Source organism: Protopterus annectens, chromosome 9.part0, assembly GCF_019279795.1.
Source record: "Protopterus annectens isolate FY-2018-M chromosome 9.part0, PAN1.0, whole genome shotgun sequence".
Taxonomy (NCBI): Eukaryota; Metazoa; Chordata; order Ceratodontiformes; family Protopteridae; genus Protopterus; species Protopterus annectens.
The window spans coordinates 1,341,339,040-1,341,361,383 of record NC_056743.1 but is presented as its reverse complement, the minus strand read 5'-3'; the positions used below and the strand labels follow the sequence as shown (position 1 = coordinate 1,341,361,383).

Below are 22,344 nucleotides of genomic sequence, written 5' to 3'. Positions count from 1 at the left end.
CCTAGGGGATTTTTGTTAGTTTTTAGTCTTATATTTGTTGTGTTAGCTAAGTGTGTATTTGTAGCTTCCTTCCCGTCCCTTTAGAACCCGTTTAATTTAGAGAGTCCCCCCCTTCCTTATTCCTGTCAGGTTAGCCGTTTAAGTTAGAGGCTTTCCTTCTATCTTCTTTATAGGCTAGCCATTTGAGTTACAGGCTTTACTATTAAAAAAAAAAAACTTTAGCTTTAGTCTGTAGGGTATTGTGTTTTTTTCTTTACACTGTGTTTTGATTGGTAGCTATTGTTGTATTTTTTATTACAGGATGTCCAAAGAATCCAAGGTGTCTGGGTTCAAGAAGTGTGACTCATGCTGTCAGAAAATGTCGCTGACAGATCGGCACACTTCTTGCATCTATTGTTTAGGTGCTGTGCACCTGCAGGACTCTTGTTCTATCTGCCGTGCATTTAGTCCAAGAGTTCTGCAGGAGCGTAAGAATAAGCTTATTCTTAGGGGTCTTTTAAAGCCCCAGGATTCACCGGCCAAGACTTAGCCTGTGAAATCTCCTAAATCTACCAAATCGACAGCTCCAAGTTCGGAGCAGTCTTTGGTACAGTCTCTACCTGCTACTTCGGTTCTGGCTGGAACCGATAAGACTATCTCCCTGTCGGCTCCATCAGAAACTTTGGAGCCTTCGCGGAGCCACAAGAGGCTGAGGTCCCCTCCACTGGAATCGATACATTCGGCTCCTCTGTCTCCCCTGCTGCAAAGCGAGCGCAGTCACAGGTCTTCTCACTCCTCTCGATCCTCTAGGCTCTCGGATCACGACGTGGAGAGAGTGGTCAAGTAGGTTGCTAAAGTCGCAGGCACTTGCCAAGATGTTGTCCAGCCCTCCTCAACAGGTGTCGGCTCCGTCCACTTCTATCGATGTTCCTCCTCTGACTCCATTGAGTTTGGAGCTGGAGTTCATTGGGGTTCTAGGGAACCGTCAGCTCCAATAACTTTATCTCCTTCGGTTCCGTCGTCGGCTCCGATTCCCTCGATGGTTCCGTCCATCGAGGGATCTGGGCACCAAGGCTCTCTCGTCGGCTCTGAGGGGGTGAGTGGCATCGGACCCTTGTCTGACCCCGTTCTCCTTTTCGGAGCTTCGGCGCAGTTGAACTCGGCTCCTACATTGGCCTCGGGGCCATCTCCCTCGGTGCGGATAAGGATTCCGATTTCCTCTGAACCGGAGCCTTCTCTGCATCATGGCAGGGACGCCTTCAATGTCATGAGGAGTGTGCTGGCCACTGAGTCAGCTCCATTATCGGCCCCACCGGCTCCGTCCCCTGTAGTGCCTTTGCCAACCTCTGCTCCTCCTCCAGACCCCAAGCGTGGGGAACAGGCGCTCCAGGGCACCCCATTGGGTGTTTCCTCTTCTTCCGAGGCCTCCCCTGAACATTCAGAGGAGCCCCTTCGTAAGAAGAAGTGCAAGAGGAAGAACATTGACTCTCCTGAGTCTGTCATTTCGGATACAGACTTAGATTATTCGGAAGGGTCCCCGAGATCCCCCTCTGAAGATGTTTCCTTTTCGGACATCCTCAAAATGCTTAAGCAGAGGGGGAACTGGAATCCCCTAGCCCCTACCGAAGATGAGTCTGTATTCCTGGATGCGTTTGGTTCCTGACCTTCCACCTCCTGAGTCTCTCCACCTTTCAATCCACATATGTCCGTGGTGGCTCGAAAGGCTTGGTCAGCCCCGGATACAGTGGAACCAACTCCGAGGAGTCCTGGCAAGTTCATCACAGCACCCCATGATAAGCAGTTCCTTATCAAAGGTGTTCCTGTTGATGCCATGGTGGTAGCAGCAGCCACCAAAAAAGAGTTAGTGGAAACATCTTCGTCTGTCCATCCTCCTAACAAGGAGTCTAGGACCATGGACAGATATGAGAAGCGAATGTTTGCTTCAGCGACCTTTTCTATGAGGTCACTGAACTACTTATGCCATTTTACCTGGCTTCAGAGGGATCTCCTTAAAGAGCTCGGAGATACCCTTCAAGATCCATCAGCTGAAGGGGCTCAAGCTAAAGTGGCTTCCCAGCTGGCGACCCTTAATTCTGTAGTCAACTCCTCCATGAGGCTCATTTCTTATGCAGCCGATGGTGCGAGTAGAGCCGCAGGTACGGGTGTGGCCTTTAGGAGACATGCATGGATGCGGCTGTGTAACTTTGCGGAACCCTTTAGAGCGTCATTCACCAACACCCCCCTTTGATGGTTCCTTTCTTTTTGGACCACAGGTGAAAGACACTTTGACTAGGTGTGAGCAAGAAGGCAAGACTCTCTCTGCCGTGGGAGTCCGTTTTTCCACTCCTTCCAGACCATACCCCGAGGGTCAGAAGAGTGGTAAAATGTGGTTCCGAAAATCCCAGGGAGCCTTGCCTGACACGTACCGACTTTTCCTCCAGGGGCAGAGGGGGAAATAACAACAATAGATGCCGCCCTCGTGGCAGAGGGGGTCCGCAGAACAAGGGCAACAGAGAATCCTTCTCTGACAAGCCCTTTCAGCATCCCTGAAGGGTTGCCCGGCTGCCTGCCTCTGGAGGCAGTCGGTGGAAGACTTTCACTGTACCCAAAAGTCTGGCAAAATTTAACGCAAGACAAATGGGTACGGTCATTTATATATGGAGGTTGCAAAATTCTCTTCTCTCAACCCCCCTTACCGTCGAGCAAATCCCTTCCAGATGTTCCACCCAATCTGAGGGACCAAGCAGTCATAGAAGTTTCAAGACTGCTAGAAAAAAAGAGTCATCCAGGAAGTCCCGGCAGACCAACATGGATCCGGAACTTACTCAAGGTTCTTTTTGGTACCAAAAAAGACAGGGGACTAGAGACCAATTCTGGATCTCAGCAGACTAAACAAGTCTGTTCAAAGAACAAAGTTTCGGATGGTCACGCTACAGTCCATTCTACCCTTTCTGGGTCAGGACAATTGGATGTGCTCCATAGATCTTCAGGATGCGTACTACCACACCAAAATGGACAGGCGCTCCAGGAGATTCCTTCGCTTCCTGCTGGGAGCCAGTCATTACCAGTTCAGAGCTCTGCCCTTTGGTCTCACCACAGCCTCCGGGGTGTTCACCAAATGTATGGCAGTGGGTCACGGCTCACCTGAGATGTCGAGGATTCCAGGTGTTTCTATATCTAGACGACTGGCTCCTCACTGCTACTACCAGGCATCAATTTCTGCAAGCCAGGGACTACACTATCGCAATCTGCTCCCAGCTAGGCATTACAATAAACTTCGAAAAATCTGCCTTGTTGCCCTGTCAATCTATCACCTATATAGGAGCAGACTTAGACACAAAGAACATGTCCGAAATGCTACCGCCAGAAAGGGTGTCTACATTTCGCCAGCAAGTACAAATTCTAATGCAGAGCAAAAGGATCCAAGTCAGGTTCGTCCTTCAAACTCTGGGTTCCATGGCAACGGCAGTTCTTCTAATCCCACTGGCCCGCTTTCACATGAGGATCCTTCAGTGGCTTCTGTTCACACAGTGGTCTTTTCAACAGCTGCCCATGTCTCACAGGATCATGATTACAGAAGCATGCAAAAGGCATCTTTCCTGGTGGATGGTCTACCCACTAGTGACTCAAGGCAGACCCTTCATTCAGCCCGCTCCGGTTGCCATGGTGACCACGGACGCCTCCCTGATAGGGGGGGGGGGCATTATCAGGGCAGGACAGTCCAAGGCACTTGGCAGCCTCACGAGTACCACCTGCATATAAACATCCTAGAAATGAGAGCCGTGCTCCTAGCATTGCAAGCTCTTCAAGACTCTCTCCCTTCTGGGACCATTGCAATCCAAATGGACAACATGTCAGTGGTCTGGTACATCAACAAGCAGGTCGGAACCAAGTCCTACCCCCTATATCGAGAAGCACTCAGACTCTGGCAGTGGGCGATTTCTTCCCAACGATTTCTGATTGTGACACACATCCCTGGGAGGTCCAACGTCATAGCGGACAGGCTCAGCAGAGCTATTCTCATGCCTCACGAGTGGTCTCTCAGTCAGGTAATTGCGGATCTGATCTTCCGCAAATGGGGACAGCCTTGCCTGTATCTTTTTGCCACCCCCTTCAACAGCAAATGCAGCAACTACTTCTCCCTTCTTCCGCTTCCAGGTCACACACCCAGAGACGCTCTAGTCCACAGTTGGCCTCAGGGACTTCTTTATGCCTTCCCTCCATTTCCCCTGATACCGAAACTCATTCAGAAAGCAATATCGTTGGGTTGCAAAATGATCCTCATTGCCCCTACTGGCCTCGACAGATATGGTTTCCGTTCCTGCACCATTACTTTCTTTATCAGCCCTGGATTCTGGATCCGATTCCAGACCTACTGATTCATCAGTCAGGTGGGCTGCATCAATACCTCCAAACACTCCAATTCACAGCTTGGTTGCTCCACTTCCAACCTTGGCCAGGCTTCCCAGCATTTCCCCGGCCATGCGTGAGACTATTGTCTCCTCTCACAAGTCCACAACAAGAAAGACTTATGCTAGCAAATGGAAATGTTTTTCTTGTTGGGTAGAGGCTAGGAATGTAGATACCTCTTCAGCCCCAGTCCACGAAATTTTGGAGTTCTAGCACAACTTTTTCATTCTGGGTCCGTTTCTGCTACAATCATAGTTCAATTGGCAGCCATTTCTAACTTTCATGTTGGGTTGTCTAATTCAAACATTATGTCTCATGAGCTCTGTAAAGCCTTTTTAAGAGGGACTACTCTCCTTAGACCTCCAGTGAGAGATCCCCCTCCTTCTTGGGACCTTAATTTTGTACCAACCTCCTTAATTATGCCCCCATTTGAACCTGCAGCAATCTGCTCCATTAAGTTTCTATCTTGGAAAACACTTTTTCTGGTAGCTATTACTTCAGCCAGACGCGTCTCTGAACTTCAGGCACTATGTGTTCATCCTCCATACTTGGATTTTCATAAGGACAGGGTTGCTCTGAGGACTAATCCCTCATTTCTTCCGAAAGTCTGCTCAGAAAACAATTTAAACCAATCTATAGACCTTCCTGTGTTTTTCCCTAACCACACCAACAAGGCAGAATACAAATTACACCAATTGGACGTTCATAGACAATTGCGTTTTTACTTGCATAGGACTAAGGATGTAAGGAAGTCGGACCAACTATTCCTTTCCTACGCTCTAGGCAAACAAGGTCTCCCAGTTTCCAAAGTGACCTTATCCAGGTGGTTGTCTCACATTATTACTTTCATTTATCAACTGAGAAACAATGAGTTGCCTATCAAACCAAAAGGTCATTCTACTAGGGCTCTGGCCACCTCTGTAGCCTTCCAGTCTAGGTTGCCCATGGATTCTGTCTGTGCAGCTGCTACGTGGGCAAATCCTCATATCTTTATTTCTCATTACAAGCTAGATATGGTCTCCAGGAGCAGAGCTGACTTTGGTTCCACTGTTCTGAAGAGTCTGTTCCAATGAGCTGCCCAGGATTGTAGGTGCTAGGGACGCTGTCCCAACCAGCAAGAACAAAGACGAGATAGACAACTTAAAATAAAGAAGTTATGTACCTACCTAACGTTCCATGTTAGTTGTCTTCATCTCACCTTCTTTCTTGCGTCCCACCCTCCGTCCCCCTGTCCTATTGGATCGAGAGGAGTTTTGGTTTCACTGGCTGTGTGTTCTCTGGTTTGTTTCCTCTACTGACTTATAGAGTATGACAGGTATGCTCAACCTGTTTGTTTAGACAGGTTGATTCTCTGGCTATGTCTGGGGTTAGCTATTACAAACGAGATCTGGGTAGCTAGCGCTAGGCATCATGGGATAAGGGGTAGCCTCGAGCCAGTAAACAGCTCTCGAGCTATAGAAGATGGCTGAGTCAGAACTGAGGATCAGCTCTGATCCCAACCAGCAAGAAAGAAGGCGAGATCAAGACAACTAACATGGAACGTTATGGTAGGTACATAACTTCTTTTTCTAATGTAGATAAGAAAAGTGTCGCATTGCTTACTAATTCAGCTATTATTTGTTGAAACTCATTTTCCTCTAATCTTAACATAATTAAGTCTTCATAATTATTTCCATTTGTGCATTTTTTTTTGGTTTCCACATTCCTCTGCTTTATACAACTTTTCATAAAATTTCCAAAATATCTCTCTTTCTTATATAGGATCTCTGGTTATTTTACGCTTCATATGTTCCACAAGTTTGGTGACTAATCTTTTTACTTTCTGTTGCTTAAGTTATTCTCAACATTTTTATGCTGTTGTGCTCTTGAGTTGTTAGCAAAAAGTAGTTGCTTAACAGCAACCTTTCTACACTGATTTGTGTTGTCCAAATACTCACGTTTTCCCTTTAGCATTGTACAGGTGCACCTGTTCTTGTACTGTGAGATTCCCCTTATTCTGCAGTACTGTAACCTTTGTCAGCTCTTGTAAATAATTTCTATTACTTCTTTCCCATATATCTTTATCTCTTATTTCTTCCCTGTTTTAAACTCCAAATTCAAACTTCCTCCAGCAAATGCTCGTACTACTCTTCCTAGCATTTATCTACCTCACCACCTCCTACAATTACTCTCTACAAAACAACCCCCTCACCCATAAATCCACATCCATTATCACACCCATCCCACCCAGTTAACCCCTAACAATAAGCCCTACCCTATTCAATACTACACCCATAAGCCATACCCTTCTGAAACACATCAACACCCACCCCAAATCAACTGCAACCAATAAATACATAATAATACTACAAAAGCTAGCAAAACTAGTACAAACAAACCAACAACTACTATTAAGGGATGGTGATATCCACCCAAACCCAGGCCCCTATAATACAAATCCCTTAAGTAAGGCACAACAGCTTCCTAAACTCACACAAATTAATATCAGGCCAGCAAATAGTCTACTCCTCCTAAATCTAAACATCAGGAGCTTAAATAATAAAATACATGAACTTCATAGTCTAATCACACAGTATCACCCTGACATAATCTGCTTAACAGAAACATGGCTAAAACCAACTACCAAAGATACAGAAATCCTGACACCTGGATACAGTATCCTTAGACAAGATAGACTGAAAAAGAAGGGTGGTGGCATTGCTCTGCTTTACAAAAATACACTTACTATAGCTAAAACTGAGTTACCAATACCTCCCTTGGACAAAGCAGTAGTACTATTGACTAATCTCAAGACAGGCAACAACAAAACTATCAACTTAGTAACAGGTTATATCCCCCCAGGCAATAATATCCCTATCATGGAAAGTTTATTACAATGGCTATCACAAACCTTGCCACATGAGACTATTGTATTAGGGGACTTTAATATTGACTGGCTCACATGCTCTTCCCAAGCTCCCACTAATCATATCAACCTAGCTTCTTTCTCTCAACTAATCAAAGAACCCACTAGAGCAACCAACAATAGTAAAAAAGAAACTCTTCTAGACTGGATTTTACTAAATAAAATTCCTTCCTCCTACCTAGCAGGCACACTTCCTGACTCACTAAGCGACCATCAGGCTACCTTCTTACTTAAACATAACTCCCAACACCCCAAACAATTAGGAACAAAAACACTTTAACATGTCAAACTTCTTAAATGACCTAAAACTCTACAACTGGTCCCAATTATATTACCTGCCTCTAGATGAAGCCACCAATCACTTTAACTCCACATTTCTAGAAATACTAAATAGGCATGCTCCAGAAGAGAACTACCAGAGTTAAATCCAAAGCAGTTCCTTGGTTATCTAGGGAAACAAGACACAAAATAACAGAAAGGAATAGAGCCTGGAAAACATGGAGATATAACAAAACTCCAAGTACACAGCAAATCTACCAACAGATTAGAAATCTAACCAAAAAATTAGTCAAGCAAGATAAAAGAAATTACTTTATCAACCACCAAAATCAACACATGAACACCTCAAAAAAATTCTGGGCAGGATTAAACAGGTTACTGTACCCTGGAAAAATCACCACTCCACCCCAACAACAGGGTTAATGAAAGAAAACATACTGAATCATTCAATGCTTTCTTTACTGAGACCATACTTGCCCTTTCACAAAAACAAACTCATACCAAAACCACTACTGTTGACCCCAAACCTAATAACAGCCTAACTTTTATGCTTCAACCCACCCCAACCTCCTACACAGGAAAATTACTCTCTCAATTAAAACCAACAGCACTAGGAGTAGACTTCCTCCCCAACAAATTCTTAAAACTGGCAGCAACTGAAATGGCCATACCAGTCTCTATCCTAATAAACAGATCCACCTCTGAAAATTCAGTACCCTTTATCTGGAAAATGACCTATATTATACCCCTTCATAAAGGGGGCAATTCTTATGATATATCTAACTACAGGCCAATAGCTATCCTATCCCCACTTGCTAAAATACTGGAGAAATGTATTCACAAACAATTAATGACCCACCATAATCAAGAACTCATATCACGGGTTCCGTCCAGGTCATAGCACAACCACTGCCCTGTTAGCATTCACTGATAACATTAACCACAACAGAAATAATGGTAAGCTTTCTGCAGCCCTTTTCCTAGACCTATCAAAGGCATTTGACATGGTTAATCATGAAAAATTAATCTCCCACCATTCTATCTTAGGCCTAGGTAAATTGGCAATCTCCTGGTTTAAGAACTACCTCAGCAATAGACAACAGGCAGTACTATGGAACAATAACTTGTCTCCTCTCTTACCTGTGACACTTGGTGTACCTCAGGGATCTATACTGGGGCCCCTATTATTCTTAATTTTTACTAACAGTCTCCACTCAGCTGTAAATAGTTCAAACCTTATCCAATGAGTTGACGACTCTACTATAATATGCAGTGCCCTACCCTAGCAGACCTACACAAAAAAACCCAGGAAAATTTTCACTCAGTCGAAAACTGGCTTACTGAGAATGCCTTGATGCTCAACCCCAAAAAAACTAAGCTCCTCATATTTCATCCCTCAATCACTACTGCCCCCACCTCCTCCTTTACTATCCACTCAATAAACGGGACCCCTATTTCACTTGACTACCAGACAAAACTTCTAGGTATCACTTTTGATAACAAGCTCAAATTTGATGTACACATTAATCTGGCCATAGAAAATACTAACAAAAAGCTGGGAAGTCTCTACAGGCACAAATCATTCCTGACCCAGAATGCTAGAACTACAATAGCACAAACACACCTTCTCTCAACTCTACTGTATGCATCACCAATCTTGATCAACCTATCCAAAACAGAAACCAATAAATTGACCTTCTGCTATAATCAGGTAGCTAAATTTGCCACCAACAGCTCCTTCAGAACTCATCACTGCCAAAACCTGAAGTAATTGCGTTGGCTTGAACTACCAAACCTACTAACCTATAACCAGCTGGTTATCACACACAAGCTACTCAATCATCCAAGCACAACACCTTCATTAAGAAACATAATCCAACGGTATTCCTGTCCTAGGCAACTCCGCTCCACAAATAAATTACTGTTAGCAGTTACCAGATCTCACAACCATGTTGGTGACTCCCTATATTCTTCTTATATAGCCAAAATCTGGAATTCCCTGCCTACATCCTTAACCCTAGCAGCATCCCTTTCTAAATTTAAAATAACTCTCAAATCTTACCTCAGCATAAAATGGCTATGTCCCTGTTCCTCACCAGACTAATACGTGTACCATGTCTACACTATTGTAATTCTTGGCTTAACATATAACTCATGTTTTATCCTCATAAAATTGTGTGCCACAACTGAAGAATGTTGGCATATCTGTGTTATTCTGCACTATGTATTGTTATTTACATACTTATTGTCAACTGTACCTCGCTGATGCTTAATTCCTTTATGTGTGCCCAACTACATACCTAATGGGCCTAGTTGAAAGGGGTTTAACTTGAAGCTTTTCCTCTTCCCCAGAAAAGAGTTTACCCAGAGACCTATTCTGGACTTGTCAAAGCTTAACAGATTCTTGCAGGTACTAAAATTCAAAATGATGACCCTTCTAAAATTGCTGCCCATGATTTCACCAAACACGTATATGGTAACCTTAGACCGTAAAGGACAAATCCCTCCACATTTCCATAAAAAAATCTCACAGGAGGTTCTTATGCTTTATAACAGGTATGAGGCATTATCATTTCTGTATTCTACCCTTTGGCTTGTGTACTGCACCCAGAGTTTTCACAAAATGCCTAACCCCAGTGATTTCCTTTTGCAGATCAAAGGGCATTCATATTTACCCCTGCTTAGACTACTGCCTCATTCAAGCAACCAGTCTAGTAAAACTCAAAGTAGATTTCCTTTACACCCAAGAAATCCTGGCTTCAATGAGGTTTACCGTCAATACCCAAAAGTCTCAGACCATCCCCACAAATAGGATTGTGTTTCTGGGACCTTTGCTGGACTCCTTTCTTCAGAAAGCATTTCTCCCTCCAGCCAGGGTTTCCTTTCTAACACTGTACTTCCAAAATCGCTTACTCAGGAACTTATCTCACTGACAGAGTTTTCCTCAGAGTTTTGTTTTACATGGCATATTGCATCCACATGATTCCCTTGGCCCGAATCCATATGAGGAAGCTGCAGCGGTAACTCAGAAGTATATGTTGCCAGCATTCTCAGTCCCTCAGCTGCAGGGTTAAACTTCTAACTTGTCTCAGGAAAGAGTTTGCCTGGTGGGCCTGAGCCTGCTTCCTCAAACCGGGTCTTCCCTTCAGGTTTATTCCTCAGGGCCAAAGTCTGACCATGGATGGCTTGGAAGTACCCTGGGAGGCTCACTACAACAGCTTACAAACTCAAGGCGGATGGGACTCCCAGTTCAAGAACCAACACATAAAATTAAAAGAACTGATGCCAGTCCAGTCTGATTGCCTTCAAAGACCAGTGAAAACCAAGAGTATTTCTAGTAAAAGCAGTGAGCGCCACAGTTATTTGGTACATAAGTAAGCAGGGGGGTGGACTACCTCTTACCTTCTTAGTCACCTAGCCGTATCCCTTTGAGAAACTGCAAACTCCATAGGTCTGCACCTCACAGCTCAGTACCTACCAGAAGAAACAAATCAACTGGGTCGATCACCTAAGTAGGAGCCTGTCAGACCCTCATGAGAGGCAGCTTCATCCAGAAGTTTTTCTCAGCATAACCAGAGCATTGGGATGTGCCAGAAATGGAACTTTTTGCCACCAAAGAAAACTCTGACTTGAAAAAAGTTTTGTTTAAGGACCAAAACAAGGTCAGTCTGGAAGACAGATGCCTTCTTCTTCCATTGAACAGGCCTATTCCTCTGTGCCTTCTCCCCAGTGCTGCTGATCATAAGGGAAGAAGGGCCAAGGATCATTCTAATAGCCCCAGATTGGCCAGAGCAACACTGATATCCTCTAATGCTCAGTCTAAGCAAGAAAGAGCCATGGCTGCTGCCCCAAAGAGTGGACCTATTAACACAGAACAAGGGCTCCATCGTACATTCCAGCCTGAGCACATTCAAATTGACATCTTGGATGATACCTTGACCCCCCCCCCCTTTTTTAATTTCTCCAAATCTTTTGGGTTTCTAATACCTTGATATGAGTGGACTCCATTCCCAAGTCAAAGTACGATTAAAGTTCATGAAATTAGTATTGTTTCAGTCTTTGATGTCAGCCAAAAGTGCTCTTCGTAGCACCCACAGTGTGCCCATTAATGGCTTCTTCTGCAATTTGTACAGTGTTACATGGATTGGTAACATATCTAAATATGATGTACATTCTTTTTTTTTTTTTTTTTTTTATAAGACCCGTTGCTCCTACTACTATTGGAACTGTCTGGGTATCTTTCTTCCACATTGCTCTCATTTCTGCCAGCAGATCCTAATATTTTATTACTTTGTGTCTCTCTGTACGCAACACACTGTAGTTACTGGGTGTGGCGATTTCCGTGATCAATGCTACTTTTGTCTTATTTTCATGGACCACTATATCCAGTTTTCTAGCATCTATATTTTAAACTGTTGGTAATGGGTGATCCCTTGTGATATAAACTTCATCATTTTCTATGATGTTTTGTGGCTCAAGTTTCCAATGTTTTTCAGCCACTTCAATACCATAATGTTTGCACAATCCCCAGTGCAACAGTCTTGCCACATTATTATGCCTTTCAGTGTACAGTCCTTCTGCCATTAGTCTATCACAACCATTAATGAGGTGCGCGACTGTTTCCAATTCGGTTTTACAAACCCTATATTTATCCGTTTCTCCCACATGTTCAGTGGACTTTATCAACCAGTGTGTACGTAGCCCACTGCCTTGGGCTGCCAATATTAACCTTTCATCTCTTGGTTTGAATTTGCTTCTCCTTAACCATTCCTGCGTTCATTCCTAATCCACATGAGGTTCTTCCAGAATTTTTCTGTACTTGCAACTTTATTTATACATTTTCCACATTTCTTGCCTTCTCATCTGGTCCTTCACCTTATATTCTTTCTTTTGTTTTTTGGCACATTCAGTTGCTGCCTGATTTTTATATACTTCTGTTTTGATTTCCATTCCTTTTTGACACCAATATGCTTATGCTAGATTAAACAGAGAAGTCATCTTAGATTTGTTCTCCTCATGTTTCAAAACTTTCACTATGTTTGGGTCTTGTGAGGCCAGCAGATATGTGTGGAGTCCCACGATTGCAGATTTGTACATGTAATCAATTTCAAGGAGGCCCATTCCTCCTTTGGAACGTAGAATGTATAATTTTGGTATACACTGATTTTTATAAATCATTTGGTGAGCATGAAGCATTCTTCTTGTTTTCCTATCTAATTTGTCCAACATGTTTTAGGTCCAGTCACTCACTCCAAAATCATAAGTTAGGACAGGAAGAGCAAGTTGGTTTATATCTTGGATTTTGTTCCTAGCTGTCAACGCTTTTTTCAGGATTAATTTAATTCTTTTAAAATATTCCTTACTAAGTTTTATTCGCATTTGTTCATGTTTTATTATAGGGGACATCACTCTGCAAACAGGTTCTGGACATTCTAAAAGAAGCTAGGCGACCTAACACAAGAAAGTCTTACTCTGCCAAATGGAAGAGATTTACTATGTGGTGCAGACAGAAAAGGCAGAACCATCTTCATGCTCAGATGCCTCTGATCTTTTCATACCTATCAGGACTTTTTGACAAAGGACTTTCTTTCTGCTCTATTAAAATTCATGCTTCAGCAATTTTAGCCTATCTGGCTACTGAAACCCTTCTCTTTTCGCATCCATTCATGAAGCAGTTCCTGAGAGGGGTTGTTCATATTAGACTCCCTGAGGAAACCAGCACTTCCCCCATGGAATCTTAGCTTCATTCTGGGAAACTCACCCTCCCACCTTTTGAGTCAGCTCCCTCTGCAGACATCAAATTCCTGACCTGGAAGTCAACTTTTTTGCTAGCTATTACTTCAACTAGAAGGGTTTTAGAACTTCAGGCCCTTAAGTGTGTAAAACCATTCATCACTTTCCACCCTGACAAAGTCGCTCTTAGGAGCAGCCTTTCCTTTATGCTTAAATTGGTTACAGAGATCTGTAAACCAGATTCCACTTGCCTACCCTCTTTCCTAACCCTCAAAACAAGGGGGAAAGAACCATCTGTACTTTGGATGTGCATAGACAACTGCATTAATATTTGGACAGATAAAAAAATGTCAGGAAGTCTACCCAGCTTTTTGTGGCCTTTGCCTGTAGCTCTGAGGGGGCCAGTTTGTAAACAAACAGTACCCAAGTGGATCTTCCACTGTACCTTGTTCTGCTACAGCCATCATGGAAAGAAACCACCAGACTCTGAGAGGCCTCACTGCACTAGGGCTACTGCTACATCTGCAACCTTTCTTAAAAGAGTGGCAACTAAGGACATTTTGGAAGCTGCTACTTAGTCCACTGTGCATACTGTCACCAAACAGTATCACCTTCCGACCTTCTCCATGTCCAGAGTGGAGTTAGCCACTGCCATCTTGCAGGACACCCTTTCCTATCCCATAAACTTTCCCGTCCACCTTTCTTTCACCTTTGGGAGTCATCTCATCAGATGTCCTTCTGTTCTAATGTTGTAGTATTCTTTACATGAGGGAATCCTCTGCCATAGATGACCCGCCATCTGGCCAGGATGCAAGAACTTCAAAATACTGCTAGTATGTGAGACATTGCACGAATGGCTTAGGAGTTAAGTTGGCCATAAAAACAACGTCCGCATGTACATTCCTCAGAACTTATCTGCCATAGTCTGAATGCCATATTTGATCGTCTGATCTGTTCACCTAAGTCATTTGCTGCTGGTCCAGTTTTCAGATAAGTGCCCTGTTGATGTTTTTCATTTGTTCTCTTGATACTGCTTTCTATTGTGAGGGTTTCATGTCATCCAAGAAAGGCAAGTGCCAATGTGGGAGACAGATTCCACACAAGGATAGTCACAACCTGTGTCTCTTTTGTTTGGGGCCTACGTATGACCACAAATCCTGCTCCGTTTGCCAGACTTCGTCCCCAAGAGCCTACATAGCCGTCTTTCATCCTTTAAGATTTACTTAGAAAATCAGCGATTGAAGCATTTAGCTAGAGATGTTATAGAGGGTACATCTGGGACTTCTGTCGAGCCTGTGTTGAAGAGGAAGGCCAAGCAGCCGGAGCCTGAATCTTCAGTTGAGCCTTCTACCTCTAAGGTCTCTCTTGAGGTCGATGAAGACCCGGAGATCCGTCTGGAGTTGGCTTGGGTTCTTTGGTGGGTACCTCATCAGACAACATCAAGGAATTAGCTTTAGACAAATCTTCAGAGACAATGCAGACATCCACATAGGATGGTCAAGGAAATCTAAAGCTTGTTATTTTGGAAGACCCTAGGTGTATCCCTCAAATTCTCATTAAGGAGGCTATTCCAACTAATATTATTGAGTGCAGGCCTATGTTGGTTCTTTCCACTTTTCACCAGGTAGATGTGCGGTTAAAAAAGATGCAGAAAACCAAGCACATTTGTGCACTTAAGACTTTCCAATCCGATTAGGGAAACTTTTTCTCAAGGCTTGCTTAATGCACTCATGGCTCTTAAACCTCCTTCAGCTGATCCCGTTTTTCCCTTAACAACTTCCCCACTCAAAAGAGTTAGGGTACTGGAATCTTGTGAGGATGAGGGCTCTTCTGAGGATGAATCCTTGGCCTACTCTTCTCAAATTCCATCCCCCCTGGAATATGCTTCCCTGAGGAAGAGTCCAAAGGCACAGTTTCTGCAGTTGAGAGATCACTTTTGGAGAAACCGTAGTTAAAATGAGGGCATTTCTTAACTGGGACTGCTCTCAGGTTTCTGATGTGCAGAAAAGATATGATCTTTTACAAATGGGCTTTCCTTCCCCTTCTGCTGTACCTCCAGTCTTACTAGCCTTTTTGGATGCATTTTGTTCAGCATCTAAGACCCCAGACCTACAGGCACCTACCCCTAAAAGGCCTGATTGCTTTTATAAGGTGCCAGATGAGTGTACATTTCTTTATAGATGTCCTTCAGCAGTCCCTGCAGTAGTTTCCACTGCTTCTTTCTCAATCCACTCAAGCAATTTCTCACCTCCAAGACTCTGGCGTTAAATCTCAGGTGATGTCTCTTGGGAGCTTCTTCTTAGGTAACTCGCCACTCCATTAAATACAGCTATGATGTAGTTGAAGCATCTTCTAGGGCAGCTGCTTCTGGATCTGTTCTTAGGGAGGTATTCCTGGTTGAGGCTTCAACCACTTCCAGATGATATCAAAGCATAATTAATGGATGCTCCTTTAGACAATAGTGCTTTGTTTGGGGCTGCAGCTGCAGATTTGTTTAAATCATTGCAGGAGAAAGATAAGGACCTACAGGAACATATCTTTGTTTTGCCTGTTCCCAAATTTCAGAGGAATTATCCCTCAAAGACCTACTTTGTTAGAAAACAAGCTTGCCTTCCCACTTCTAAAAACAAAAAGGGAGCTATAACTCAATCTAAGCCCTCTCAACCAGTTTCTTCCCAGAAGCAGCCCATTCTGGACAAGTCAGGTACTCTCTGACTACTTTACTCATCTCAGTCTTTTTACCTCTTTCTCTGTGCCTCTCCCTGTCTCTTCCAGTTTGGGAAACTATTACTAAAGACTTATGGGTTCTGTCTGTTATCAAACAAGGGTACTTCATGGTCTGGAAAACTCTTATTCCATTCATGGGCATTCCACAACCATCTCAAGACCAACTGCATCTGTTTCCTCGGGTGCTTCAGGAATTGCTACATCAGGGAACAATCCAAGAAGTTCTTCCACCACTCAGAGGAAGAGGGTTTTATTCTGGAATGTTTCTCGTACCTAGAAAAGACAGCCCATGGAGATGCATTCTGGATCTTTCTCACTAATCACCTAAACACTTTTCTGAATATTTCTACCTACCGCATGTTGTCCTTGCAAACCTTCTTTCCTCTTATTCTTCCTCAGGCTTGCGTGGCCACTCTGGACATCAAGGATGCTTATCTTCACATTTCCATTTATCCCCTTTACAGGATATTTTATGTTTCTCTATTTCTTCCTTGCACTTTCAGTTCTCTGCTTTTCCCTTTGGTCTCTCCACTGCCCCAAAGGTATTAACAGAGTGCCTCTCTCAGTTTTGCCCTTTGGTCTCTACATTGCCCCAAAGGTATTCACAAAGTGCCTTATTCCTGTCATTGCTTACTGCAGACTTCAGGACATCCAGGTTTACCCTTATTTGAACAATCTTCTCCTTCTAGCTCCTTCTCCAGAGAACCTGAAACAAAACCTGCAGTTCAGTATTTCCCTTCTGCAATGGTTGCAGTTCACAAATTTCAAAAAGTCCTTTCTTTCCCCTTCACAGGACCACATCTTCCTGGAGTGTAGGTTGCAGAGAGATGTCATGCTGGCATCTCTGCCTCCTCCAAAAGTTCACTGTCTCATTTCCTACTTCCATAGTCTTCTCCCTCTTCTTTCTTTTACAGCCAGGGAGTTTTTCAGGCTCCTGGGGTTCATGGCATCCACCATTCCCATGCTACCTCTGGCCAAACATCACATGAGGAAGTTTTAGTGGTACCTGACATCAGTTTGCATGCGACATGCACATCCACTGGAGTTTGATTCCCCTTCTCCCTTGTCTCAAAAAGGAACTACTTTGGTGGAGTCAGCAGATTTCCATGAACCCTGGCCTTCCTTTGCATTCTTCTCTTCCCTCTTAAGAGTTGTTTACAGATGCCTCAGATATAGGACGGGAGCAACATTTCCTTCCGTGAAGGTACAGGGCCCTTGGTTTCCTCCTCAAAAGGAGGACCATATCAACATCAAAGATATGAGAGACGTCATATTAACTGTTCAGGCTTTCCATCCGCTTTTCCATCCAGGACCTCTAAAATTGTTTATAGACAACTCCACAGTTCTCTGGTATGTAAACAAACGGGATAGACAAAGTTGTACCTTCTTTGAAAGTTAGCTCTCATGGCTTGGGAACTGTCAGTTCAGTACTAGGTCAGTCTTAACGCAATTTATCTCTCTTCCCATCAGAATTCTGTGGCAGACAATCTGAGCAGGTCCATGACTCGATCCCACGAAAAGATGATTCACAGGGATGTGTTTCTGGGTATTGTCCACTGGTGGGGTATTACTCAAGTAGATGTATTTGCCTCCCCTCTGAACATACAACTTCCTCTTTATTGTGCCAGAGTCCCAGGTCCTGTGGTTTGGAAGGTGGACGCCCTATCGGTCTCATGGAGGGGAATGTTTCTTTATGCATTTCTCCCCTTTTCTCTCATTCAGAAAGTCCTGTTCAAGACTCAGGAAGACAAACCAAATATCTTGCTGGTGACTCCCTTTTGGCCAAAACAACATTGGTTCCCTCTTCTTCTGCATTTAGCCAAGGGCAGTCACAAGGTTAACTCACAGGGTGGACCTTCTCACACAGGACAAAGGTTCTCTTATCCATCCACATCTGTGAACTCTGCATCTCACTTTGTGGATGATAGGCCTCTGATTCTTTGTAGACACCTTTTTCTGAGGATGTGCTTAAGAGTACTGCAGGAGGCCAGAAAACACAATACTAGGAAGTTCTACTTATCTAAATGTGAGGTTTTCCGTTTGGTGTCATTCATACAGCCTGGATCCCTTGTCTGTGGATGTTCCTTTGGTTCTTTCCTACTTGTGTGAGTTGCTCAATGATGGTTTGGCTTACTACTCTGTGAAAATCTGTCAGCCATTTTTGCCTATCTGCCTTTATCTCCCCCCTTTGGCTTCCAGGTTAGAGTTTAAACTCTTTCTTAAAGTCATTCTTCACATTAAAACTCCCAGGAAACCTGTTCCTCCTCCTTGGGATTTGAACTTTATTCTGGAAAAGCTGACTGTGGCTCCATCTGAGCCTGCAGTTACAGCTTCTTTGCAACAGTGTACTTGGGAAAACTGTTCTGTTACTAGCTTTGACTTTTGTCAGAAGGGTATCTGAGCTTCAAGCTTTATAATGGCTTCCCCACCTTTTCTGATTTTCCATAAGGACAGGGTCTTTTTGCATACCAACCCTTCCTTTATGCCTAAGGTTATGAATGAGTTGCCTGTTAACCACTCTATTCATTTGCCCACCTTTTTTCCTTCTCCACATCATCTGGTGAGAAGATTTTACACACCTTGGATGTGTATAGACAACTCAGATTTTATTTAGACAAAACTAAGGCTTTCAAGACATCTGATCAGCCTTTTGTTTCTTTTCCTCCCAGGGCTCTGGGATTGCCTTTTTCCAAGCAGACTGTCTCTTCTTGGATTTCGAAGATTATTTCCTTTTGTTACGTTTTCTATGGGAAGAACCTCCCTTTGCCTGTTAAGGCTCTTTCTACTAGGGCTGTGGCTTCTTTGGGTACTTACTTTAGTGATTTGGATACTAATACCATTTTAGAAGCATCTACTTGGTCTTCTGTACATACCTTCACTAAGCATTACAAATTGGTTGGCATCTCCAGATCTAGAGCTGGTTTTGCTAGAGCCATTTTTTGTGGCTTTCTAGAGAGCTCTTCTGGTCCTTCCTCCTCCTCCCAGGTTTCCTCCTAAGCATTGGTAGTCTTCCTCATGTAAAGAATACTGCTGCATTAGAATAGAAAGGTAAAGAATAGTTGTGTAAAATCTTACCATAAACATAGATGTCCTTCTCTTCTGTCTTTCAGTATTCTGCCCCCCCCCCCTTCACCCTGGTGCCTGCTTTTGTTCTGAATGTCTGATAACCTTCTTGCTTCTTCCTTAGACTGGCATTCCTCTTTAGGTATTCACTTCTGAGGATTGTACATGCGGATGTCACTTTTATGACTGACGTACTCATAAGCCATTTGTGCGATGTCTCACATTCTAGCAGTACTTTAAAGCTCTTGTATACTGGCTGGACGTCAGGTCACCTTTAACAGAGGATTCCCTTGTTTAAAGAATACTGCAGTATAGAAGAGGAGGACATGTATGATTATGGTATGATTTTGCACAACTATTCTTTATGACTGCAGCAGTGAAACACGAAAAACATGGTACAGTTGTTTACAGTTGTCACAAATGTAGATTTTCAGATGTATTCACTGTTGCAGTATACTTCCTTCCCCTCTTGCCCCATGAGTTTGGGGTGGGCATTCTCCTCTTTAGTTCCTGGTTATTCACGCCTTCTCCTCTGTACATATTCTGGAGTTTGAGCTTAGGCCCTTGACCTTAGGGTCCAGTTAGGGGGCTCCTGCCTGTTGGTGGGGGAAGAAAGGACTTAGGTTATGGAGCCAGCTAACTCCCTTTATTCCCAAACATCTTGACCTCAGTCAGGGCATCTGCCGGATGGATGCTGGAAGGAGGAGAAACATTCTGTGATAGTCGGGCCGACCAAAGGCTTCACCGGCAGGAAATCCCAATAGCTATGACTGCAACAGTGAATACATTTGAACATCTACATTTATGGTGAGTGTACACAACTGTACTTTTTCCATGCCCTTCATCATTGTCTTATTTTTCGATTCTATGTCCTTTAAAAAGTTGTCTGTAGCTTAAATCAAGAACATTAATCTATATATCCAGCCCTGTAAAAACAAGGGAAATATATAATATGATCGATAAACTTTTACATGCTAACCTGGCAGCCCAAGATTGCAACATTATTTTAATTTTATAAGAAATGGTAAAATCACAACAGAAGACCAGGCAGGAAATGCAGTCTCTGAATCCTTCAGTGAAAAATATAAAACATAATATTTATTACAACAAATGGTAAGTGCTTTCGCAGTCAAGCTTCATCAGACCTATACAGAAATTAAAAGATACTCCATTTAAACACATATTGAAAGCCAACATCCGATAAGGAAGGTACATTAATTAAGAAATAATCAGTGTTAAATAGGAACACGTCATAAATCACACCCACGGACTTTGATAATAGTCTATGACTCTACATCCTTGCATTCTAATCAAAAAGCATAATACAATAAAAATAAAAATAAATAAAAATATATATATATGTATAAAAATATGTAAATGTCTCACTAAAGATTATATATGCAAATAAATAGCAAATTCATAAAAACATGTTTGTTAAGAAACAATCATTATTGCAGTCTTCTTTTCTTTAATAAGGGCTTAATGGAGGCCCTTTCATTTAAGCCTCTCCCCCGTCTGCTCGAAGCATAATAATCCAGTTGGTTTCCTTATATTCTGTATGACTAGTGATATCACCCTCCCTGACACTGGGGGAAATAATCTCAGTCACCCTAAAGTTAAACGTGTGTGTTCCCCTAACATCCATAACATGTTTGGAGAGTGCATTGTGTTCTGATCTCTTCTTGATGTGATATATATGTTCCCTAATCCTATCACGCAAAACCCTGTTGGTCTTGCCTACATAGAATGAGTTGCAGACTGCACACTCTGCTAGATACACAACGTGGGATGTCATACAATTCGCGTGAGCATAAAAATTGAATTCTCTACATAAATCAGAGTGATAAAAAGTGCTTGAAGTGTTGATGAAAGAGCAAAAATTGCAATTGCCACATGGTAGGGTAATGCCCGGAGTAGTATCTGCCATGTTAGACCCTCTATCATAGCAGAGTAGCCTCTTTAGGTTCTTTCTGTTCTTAAATGAGAACCTGGGTTTGTCGCCAACAATCTCACCAATGCCTTCATCAGCCTGTAAGATAGACCAATGCTGTGCAAACAAATGAGTAATGGCTCTATGGTCGCTAGTATAAAAAAGGGGGATTCTAACACAACACTTGAGCAAACCTGACATGAATACAAAACTGATTCCTCTCACAGGGCATTCTTAAACCTGAACCTATAGAATATGGTAACAGTGCAGTTCATTTCTGCTAGCATACTGCCAGACAGTCTAGCTTTCATATTTATTTACACATATCACTGTGTATTATTTTTAGATTATGCTTCTTCTCTTTTGCTAAGCTGAATATTATGAGTTGTAATTTAGCAAATTGATTTTTTTTTATTTTTTTCCATAAGGATGTCTAAATTATGTTTTGGTGGATTAAAGGGTTAAGTCCGTGTCTCTTGTGGTCAGGGTTGTCATCACATCATTGCTATTTAGATAGTTTAAAATGCATTTGTAGGGATAGTGTCTGATAGTATCTGTCAGTTTTAGCAATATTTCTTAACTTGCATTTTTGTAAGCATTGCGTACCTTTAGATTGTTACAGTTGACGTGGACAGACATTTTTTTTTATAGCTAAGACACCTGGGGGGGGTGTTTAATCCAGATAACCGTTAAGTATTGCCTAACATGATGCAAGTCGCTTCTAAACCTTTATTTCTTGTTGAAGTGTGGTTTTCTAAAACTAAGTGCAAAGCAGGATGATTTGACCATTTTATGAACACTGATTTAAATGGGTATTTTGTCTTAATCTTATTTGATTGTGAATAGTGCTGTAAATTGTCTTCAAGTGTGCGACAGCAGTTTGGTCATTTTTATGTCTTTTGACTGTCCTCTGTAATGCTGTTTGTTTGAAGGTGGCAGACTCCTCTGCTGTGACACATGTCCAGCTGCTTTCCACCCTGCTTGTCTGAACATGGAAATGCCTGATGGTAGCTGGCATTGCAATGATTGTAAGTCTGGGAGAAAACTTCGTTACAAGCAGATTGTCTGGGTCAAGCTTGGCAATTACAGGTGAGAGATGCTTATTTTTCAATGTAGATGGTAGGTATTTATTGTAAAAATATAGCTAAAGTGGAAAGATTTCTTAGCATTCTGTTTAAGTGAATGAGGAGGTGATGTGTGAATGAGGTTTTTATGAGGGCTGTATTTAAACAGAATTCTTATAAAGTGCCATCTGTATAGCTCTGTCCAATAATCGTATTAGTAGATTTGCAAACTGCATCAGGCAGTGCTAAAATTT

At 42.8% G+C, this 22,344-nt stretch overlaps 1 protein-coding gene across 1 annotated transcript in view; it reads left to right on the top strand.

Annotated features, from left to right (window-relative positions):
* NSD3 (nuclear receptor binding SET domain protein 3) overlaps nt 1-22,344 on the top strand; it is a 4,286,093-nt gene that overhangs the window by 3,224,806 nt on the left and 1,038,943 nt on the right. The window contains exon 17 of the mRNA XM_044084319.1: nt 21,959-22,115. Coding sequence (XP_043940254.1) covers nt 21,959-22,115 — 157 coding nt within the window. The remainder of the gene's footprint in view (nt 1-21,958; nt 22,116-22,344) is intronic.